The sequence below is a fragment of the Haliotis rubra genome, unplaced genomic scaffold (assembly GCF_003918875.1).
Source record: "Haliotis rubra isolate DU_JTF1 unplaced genomic scaffold, ASM391887v1 Scf1476, whole genome shotgun sequence".
In the NCBI taxonomy this organism is placed as follows: domain Eukaryota; kingdom Metazoa; phylum Mollusca; class Gastropoda; order Lepetellida; family Haliotidae; genus Haliotis; species Haliotis rubra.
This window is the reverse complement of record NW_025765421.1, coordinates 165,895-174,938: the sequence shown is the minus strand read 5'-3', so window position 1 is coordinate 174,938 and position 9,044 is coordinate 165,895. Positions and strand designations below refer to the sequence as shown.

The 9,044-nt window shown below is 38.7% G+C and overlaps 1 protein-coding gene across 1 annotated transcript; it reads right to left on the bottom strand.

Moving 5' to 3' along the window:
• Window positions 1-5,079: 5,079 nt before the first annotated feature.
• Window positions 5,080-8,904, bottom strand: LOC124269800 (coiled-coil and C2 domain-containing protein 1-like). The gene is made up of 3 exons (XM_046704836.1): window positions 8,769-8,904; window positions 6,077-6,203; window positions 5,080-5,189 (listed from the first exon to the last, which is right to left on the bottom strand). Exons 1-3 carry the CDS (start codon window positions 8,832-8,834, stop codon window positions 5,080-5,082), a joined length of 303 nt encoding a protein of 100 aa, XP_046560792.1. The 5' UTR covers window positions 8,835-8,904.
• Window positions 8,905-9,044: the final 140 nt, after the last annotated feature.

Genomic DNA, 9,044 nt, shown 5'->3' with positions numbered 1-9,044 from the left:
TTTAACCACTAGGCTACTCCACTGCCCCAAGTCAGTATGAAGGCACCATAGACAAACATAGGCACTCCAATCATAAACATTCCACTCGTTGAGCCACCAGCGAAAAGACTGAATGTATTTTTGCGGAAAATGTATCAACTCCTCTGGGGTTGTTGTCCCGATGTAAGGGCACACAGAAACATCGAAGAGGGCAAAGCTGCAGCTGGCCCTGTAAAGTCAGCGATGTGCCGGCGTCCAACCACCCTAAGTAACTTCTGTGGGCAGAGCTACATAGGCGAAACTTCCCGACCCATCAACACCCGAGTGAAAGAACCCCAGACCTCTGTTACCAATTCTGACAGCAAATCAGCCATTTCCGACCACATCAAAGCAAGCCCCAATCATCAAATAGAGTGGTCTGACATCACCATTCTCTCTAACAAAAAAACAGACTTCACTAAACGCAAGCTCACCGAAGCCATCCACATCAAACGCCAAATGCCCACCATCAACCGAGACCAAGGATACTTCATTCCATCCGCTTATGATGCACTCATCCACCAAGCCCAATCTACTGTATAAACTCTGCTGTATAAACATCTCATTATTATTTGTACATCATTGGCTTCCATGCCTGTCCTTGGTCTCCTCTCTGGCTTCATCAGCTTCCTGCCTAGCCAATTATGTTAATTATGTTGTTTTCTTTGTTACATTGTTACATCCAGTATATATATACTTCCCCCTTCTTTATGTCCCATTATGCTTGACAACGGTACAAGAATCTGTATCGAAACGTAGCACTTACGAATAAAAAGAAGTTGTTATCCATAAAGTTCCACTAGCTCAATTGCTGGCAAGGTCCGAGGAACAGATTATTGACGAATGCTGACAGTTCGATGAATGCCAACAATTCAGTAATCTGGAACAGCCAGGTGAACTGCTTCGGCGATAGGAAGCGGTTCGGCCTGGTGAAACGGTATGAGTCGGGCTGGTAAATCGGTTCAGGATGGTGAGCCCGGAACGTTGATGTGATCTGAATCAGTCCGTGATCTGGACTGGTGTTGTGATCTGGATTGTGACTGTGATCTGGATAGGTTCGGTAATCCGAAGCATTTAAATGATCTCAGCTGATGGAGAGATCTTAGATCGATCAGATGAACCGGTGAGGCGAGGTGAAATGTTCCAGCCGAGATGAATTGGTTCAACGAGGTGAATCGTTTCGGAGAAGAGAGATGTTACGGCGAGGCGATCCATTTCGGTGCTGTGAATCAAATCGATGATGTGAACTGTTTCGGTGATAAGAAGCAGTCTTAATATTATGGCGAATTGAGTCGATGTCGTAATCCAATACGCTGTGGCGAAACAGTTCGGTCAGGTAAAATGATTTGGTATGGCTAACCGATTTGGTGTGGTGAATTGGTTTTTTTGCGATTTGACGATGTAGATCGGCTGTGTGAGTCAGCTGGCAACACAGGCGGTTTAATGAGGTGGAACGACGAGTAGACATCTGATGATGCACCAATAAAATCATCACCTTCCGACATGGGAATCACCGGACGACGAGCAATTAATACCTGTCGTTGAAAGCAGGGGTTTTGCCCGGTGATCAACTGTTAAAGTGTAATGAGCTCTGTCTGCCAGCCAACGGGAGCAAGCATGTCTATATGCTCTAAAAACGTCCTTGATAAGGGAGCACATTCCCAACAACGTTTGCTCCAGGAACACAGGTCAACACACACATGACGAGTGGGGATCGAAGGATGAAAATATTGTTACAGTGTGCGCAAAATTACGCTACTTAGGGTCAACTACCCATGATATATTTCTCATGTTAACTTGTAAGGAAAAGCTGAGAACTCTCACAATACGTCCACACAGTGGTGCGACAAGAAGAAGAATGATCACTCTGAGGTAGTCATGTGGGTAGACAGGGGAGCGTGCTGCACACTTAGCCGGGGACTAGTAGGGACCTGTCCTATAAGGAGAGCAGCCTGTGGAATACGGGCTTATAGACAAGAGAGGCCTACAGGGAAGTTCTCATTCGTTCCACTCAGCGTCGAGGCAAGAGAGAGAAGTGCAAATCGTGCGATAGGATAAGTTTAAAAATATGAAACTTTCAACAGCTTGAACAAAAATGCTTGAAGTACCTTTGTATGGTTTATTACTTCTTTCTATGTCTAAGAATTTTTTGAATTATTAACTTGCTGTGTTTTGTAACAAACGTAGTTAAAGATTTCATTGTTGTAATAACACTGACGTGTATATATATTCGATACAAAGCGCGACTTATCACTTTTATTCGATTAGGTAACATCATCAACTTTAGATTATGGAGAATAACTAGTTACAATTCAGTAAGCTTTAAATTAGTAAGTTAAATTATGTCTAATCTATTCGAGCTTGGATGTATAATTATTTGTGTTTATCCATTATGTTTCATTATATGAAACATGACAACGTAATAATACCTAAAAAGTAAATTCAAACTATTCTATTGTGTGTGAATTCTTTGTATGTCCTTGAAATTTCGTATATTGTTTCCTATTTATTAGGAAGTTGAAGAAAATATAATCTTCATTAACCTCTAAACCATTACATCTAATTTAATCAATGTGCATAAGAAGTATTTTAGTATCCATTCCCAATGAAGAGTACTAGACACTTACCTCTGTAAAAACATCATAATCCCCTCTCTTGCCGACATAATCATATGATAATGATTAGCAATTGCTATCAAAACTCTTTAAATCCTTCTTCTGATTGACACTAAAGGTAGCATCTCTTTTAAAAGTACAACACACATATGCTTCTCTCACAACACAATAAGAGGGTGCTTTCTGTTGATGAATATATGTGGGTCTGGCTGTGAGAAACTGCCAATTACCTGCCCCATAAACATGTCACCCGCTGTGAGGAGCTGATTAATCTGCCCCATATATCGCGGCTCTCGGACTTAATGAGTTAAGCAGTAAGATACCCCACCAAATCTGGAACCTTCTGAAGCTATTGTGGCTAATACTATTTGACAGTAAGATACCCCACCAAATCTGGAACCTTCTGAAGCTATCGCAGCTGATACTATTTGACAGTAAGATACCCCACCAAATCTGGAACCTTCTGAAGCTATTGCGGCTAATACTATTTGACAGTAAAATACCCCACCCCCTCCGGAACCTTCTGAAGCTATTGCGGCTAATATTAATTGACAGTAAGATACCCCACCCATCTGGAACCTTATGAAGCTATTGCAGCTAATATTATTTGACAGTAAGATACCCCACCCCCTCTGGAACCTTCTGAAGCTATTGCGGCTAATACTATTTGACAGTAAAATACCCCACCCCCTCTGGAACCTTCTGAAGCTATTGCGGCTAATACTATTTGACATTGTCAATCTGATTTTGTTTCCTTATTATGTAATAAAACAATTACAGATTTATAGACAAAAAAGCTATATGTCTCTTTTCAGATACATAGTTTCAGGATCCTGACTGCCAGACGTGGTGAAGATTAAGGTAAAATCACATATAACTTGATTACATATGGAGATTACCTGAACATAATTTGTCTTTTGATCGCTCATCCCCACAAACAAATATAGCAAACTGCTCACAAACAAGAAACTCAAGTTTGCTTAACCATAATAAATTAATAATTTCATCAATTATCTTTATCCATACACTGAAAATTTATGATATATTTTGTGAGAAAGTATTCATACTCAGTATAAGAAGATTGACTGAGGCAGAGACTCCTCTTTGTCTTATGTGCATGCCTTTTAAACAAATTCCAATTATATGACAGCGTGAGCTTGACATGGGTGGAACACTGAGAGTGATAAAGATCCCATTTCCCACGTTGGTGAAACCCACAGGTCAGATATGGTATTGACAAGGCTAGAAATATATTCAGGGCAAAACCAGATTCAAACCCACAATTACAGGTTTCTAGAGTGCCAAATAGATGTAACCCTGCACAGAAATTTGTGGCACCTTAGACAACTGGGCTCCCTATGTCCCACCTCCCCCATTTTTGTTTAAAAATACAGATGGTGATGAGATAAGATGTGTATCAATTACCCTTAGAACACAATATTCACCTCTGCAATGGTTTGAAGTGACTTTGAAGACACACTGGATTAATGGGAATCATGTTGAGTATTGTAATGTAAACCAGCATTTTCCCACTGAACCACCAGGGCAGGGGAATGAAGGTTCACAGAGCACATTGTTTGTGACATTTTCCATCATCCACTGCTTGGTGCATGTATACTAGGCACATAAAGAAACGGTGCATACAAAAATTTAAAATCGAAGTTTATCAAACTTGTGTAGACACATAAGGATTTCAACTCCGAGATTAGTGACATGTATCCAACATGCATGCACGTGCCACGTTCCGTGACGTCAGTGGGTTCAATTAAAATTCTCCTGACTTGTTATTGTCTCATGATCCCTCCATTAAAGTTTATATGTACCTTTGACATTGTTATCGTACTTATCAACTGGGATAATATTTTGACAATGCACAGTTTCTTTATGTGGCTAGTATACAATGCTGGGATCTGCTTTGTTGCAGGTGTTAGACCTCAGAATGTGGTGGAAGGACCCATTTGAACAGGTGAGGTGAGGTGAAATTGGGTTTAATAATATAACGTCATGCTTGAAAATATTTCGCTCATACTTAAGCTGGTTTTAGAGTGCTAGCCCACTGAGATACCATGCCGCAGTGAAGCATGAATACCCCACTCAGACACATTATACTGACTCTGAGCCGACCAGTCCTTGTTGTACCCATTAATGCCGAGCGTACAGACATGGTTCTTGTACCATGGGCAATCAACGTTGTTATCCATAAAGTTTCTCTAAATTGTTCTTCCCTACTTCAAAAATGCAACTAAAAGAAATTTTATCAAATACATGTAGATACAACAAATGTGATTAATGCATGCATCAATATGAGAAGATTTTTTCCGGTCCATAGGTGGAATAAAACATTTTTCCTTGGTTTTGGTTGTGTCTGAAGAAAACAAAATGCCTCCATTACATCCATCTACCTATAGAGTCCATTCTTAAAACTATTTGATCACAAATGTTTCCTCTAACTCACCAGCAAGTCTGGGTCCTCAGTGTCAGACAGCTCTTCATCACTGCCAATGTCTCTCATACTCTCAGCAGCCATTTTGTTAATCACGGACATGTCCAGTGGAGCTGGAAACAAATTCCCAACATCAGGTTCTTTGTTTGTTCTTTAAAGCCGCACTCAGCAATATTCCAGCTATATGGCGGGGACCTGTAAATAATCGAGTCTAGATCAGACAATCGATCTATGCAAATGGGATACGATGACATGTCTCAACCAAGTCAGCGAGCCTGACCACTCAATCCCAATAGTTGTCTCTTACGACAAGCATGGGTTGCTGAAGACCAATTCTAACCAAATCTTGACATGTTCATCCTGGTTGTTAACACCACAAGAATCACATAATAGTGAAATGATACCAACAACCACTTTCTCAAAACAAGAGTCATCAGAAGATGACATATCCCCCCGGCCCCCACATATTTGAAAGAACAAATCAGCTGACAGTTACTTAAAGTCCAGCTTGATGTCTTTTTAGATTAAGTCTGAATCGTTTCCATGGAAACCGAGAAAAATAAAATTGGCAAAAATCTGTAAATAGCAAAAGGCACCACTTTAGCTCATGCTTGATATATCTACCAAGTCTTGAAGAAAGATATTGAATGGTTTTCGAGTTATGCTCCAGAAACAAAATGATTACGGACGGAGAGACAAGCTGTTGACTATATCCCCCCACATTACATGCCAGGGAGATAACAAGCTTCAGAATGAAACCAGACTGTTGTTCCCTTATTTACGTAGGCAGAATGACAGTTACAATGGCAGAATAGTAGATGACAAACTATCTTGTTTTCAAATGAAGCCGAGAGCTCTCAAATGTTAGGAAACAAAGGAAATATATATTGCAAAGATACTGAGACAGGGCGTTCAGGATATCAGTTCCCCCTATAAACAGTGATAAACATATAATCATTATTAAACCAAATCTACATCTCTCTCCAGGATGATGACCAACCTTTCCTCTTGGCTGCTGGTTTCTTTACCTCACCACCAGTCAGAGCTGCCAGCTCCGCCTCCAAGTCATCATCATCATCATCCATTCCTCCATGCATTGTGTCATCCTCCATACCACCAAACCCCATCTGGTCAAATTGAAATCAATACATTGATATTGGGTCACTAGTAGAATACATTAAGTCTTATCAGTTTATAAACCTTTAAACATGCTAAGTTCACCATTGGCAATAGAGTAAACACATTTCTGTTGTTTAGAATCAAAATTGTGTAAACTGGAAATTATTTGTGTGAACATAATAACCAAACTAATACTACTGCTACTACACTATCAACATAATTAAATATATAGTAAATATATACGATAACATCGAGAATGGAAGCAAATCATTTATGCTGCTCTGCTCACAGGATTCCAAATAAGCATGTCTGTTTGAATCATTAAACCAATCAATCATGGTAGCATGCACATAAATTTTGATACATGTGAATTTTCTTCACTTAATCAATTTTTTTACAATGTCAGAAACACGTTTGGTAGAAACATAGAGAGAATTGTTGAATTTCTACATTCAGGATGAGACAGATGGATAACAGACAGTTTTAGATCTACACCTTTGATATGACAATAGTGTTATGAAGTTTGGAAGCAGCGTTTAAATCAGTTTGTTGAAAGATATCTGTTTGATGTTGAACAACACTCAATTCTGCACACATGCAATTATCAAACATATTTTCTTGATTCTGAGTTATGTGTATATATGATAAGACAAGATAATTCTTATATATATATATATATATATATATATATATATATCCTTGTGTAATCGGTTTTCGGTCATGTAAGGTTTGTCGACCAACGTAACATAAAATGCATGAATAAATCGATAATAAACAAACCTACCTCGTTTGTTTGTTATTTATTTATGATATTCGAATATCTGACGGATTAACCTCGTGTTTCACCCGCAAAGCAGGCCTCATAGTTCGCTACGCAAAGATCGTGAATGCGGAAGTGACGTCATCTGTTTTCGTTCACTTCATTGGTTCTCCGTAAAACAGAAATCTAATAGCAGTATTCGTGCTATGCTGATATTTTTATAATATAAAGTTAATAAACATCCAGTCCAAAAAGAATATTTGTAATAGAAACTATGGTCGTAATAATTTCATGTCAAAGTTAATCATGATAAGACTTTGCTAGTTACATCACATGTCCAGGCATGTTTCACTCCTCCGGTTCGCGCTGACAAGGGCACCAAAACTCATCAGAAGATCTCACTACACATACGGGGGTGCACAGCTTGAGGTGGACCCAATGACAGCATGCAGGATGAGTACACTGGGCCCATGACAAAGAAATATTCATTGCAGTTTCAAAAGTTAAATGAGTATTTTGGAAAATCGTTATAAGAGATGACCCTATCCAGTTTCCATATATTTTTTTTATGACAGCAACGCCACGTGATATGTCATGCGATAATGATACGTCATACCATAAACAAGCAGACGATGCTATACTGAAAAGGTGGAGCTGACGATATTTTAGAGATAGCTTTTTGATTACATGAAAATTTATGCATTAGTAAACTCGGTTCTAAAACGTAACATTTACATGTGTTTGCAGTCATGTACCTTACTAAATTTCACACGAAGCATTTTGTTAGTCAGAGCTGAAGCAGTCAACATCCTGCTAAAAATAACCTGTCTGGTGACGTAATATCTCGCTAATAACCGCGAGAAATGAACATGCAAACGGCCGACCGAAAACAGATGTTGAACGAAAACAGATGACTCGAGGATATATATATATATATATATAAAGAAAGTGATGAGAATACCGAGGGTACAGTAGTACATATATAAGAAGAAGTTTTTGAAATAATCACACGACACGGATCTTCTCCAACATGTTTCACTTTTATCTTCAGGGAGAAGTGATTACAGTTAAACGGATTATGTTATGACGTCAATTTGTCATGACGTCACAATGCAACATATATATATATACATATATTCATATGTATCATGATAACCATAATAACATCAAGGTCACCATGACATTTCAGAGGCTCAAACATCATACACATATACTATCATTGGATATAGATCTGTTCTGTTAGTTTGAGTCATCAATTTGTTAAGATACGATTGGGTATGGCTCGTCCAGATTTTGAGTACAAGTCTGCCAAAAAGTATGGGTATGGATAGCCATGTTGCCCATGTGTTTAAATTGTTTGGTACCCATATATGTGAGTATCTAACTAATCACTATCCTTTCATCCTAGCTTCAAAATGGCATTGTTAGTTTGAATTCTCCTATAAACACATAATTTCATCACTATTATTTTATACATCAATATATTTTTAATTGAATGAAAAAGATGATGCCACTTGAAGGATGTGGTTTATTACAGGGGTTAGTTATCAATTATTAAAAATCTAATTCGGAAATTTGAAATGTATGTCATCCAAACTATGTCGAGAAGCATTTAGGAATCAGATCGTCTTGGCATGTCAAATTGCATAAACATTCAGAGTCGTTGATTTCAAGCTACAGAAATCAGGAAATGGTGACGATAAGGTTGATTCACTGTCACACGACACTGTTATTTACGCACACCGACAGACAGATGTAAACGAATAGATAAATCGATGGGAATAGTTTATAAAGTCATAAAACTAATATTCACTTGATTCATTAGCGCTGTCCCCTTCCTCGATTGAGTCTGAGGAGCCTGTTTCTTCTTCCCAAACATTGTTTGCGTTCTGCTTGTTTACTTTCCGGAAGTACCATAAAGTGGAAGAGTTATTTCCCTTTAAAAAGCGCCACCTGTAAAAAAACAAGGGGGGGTAATAGAGGTGACTACCGCACCACACAATCCTTGCTTCAACTGACTCTGGTAGTTAAAATCATGGTTCGATTCCCCATATGGATACACACCGTGAACATTTCGTCTTTTCAACCA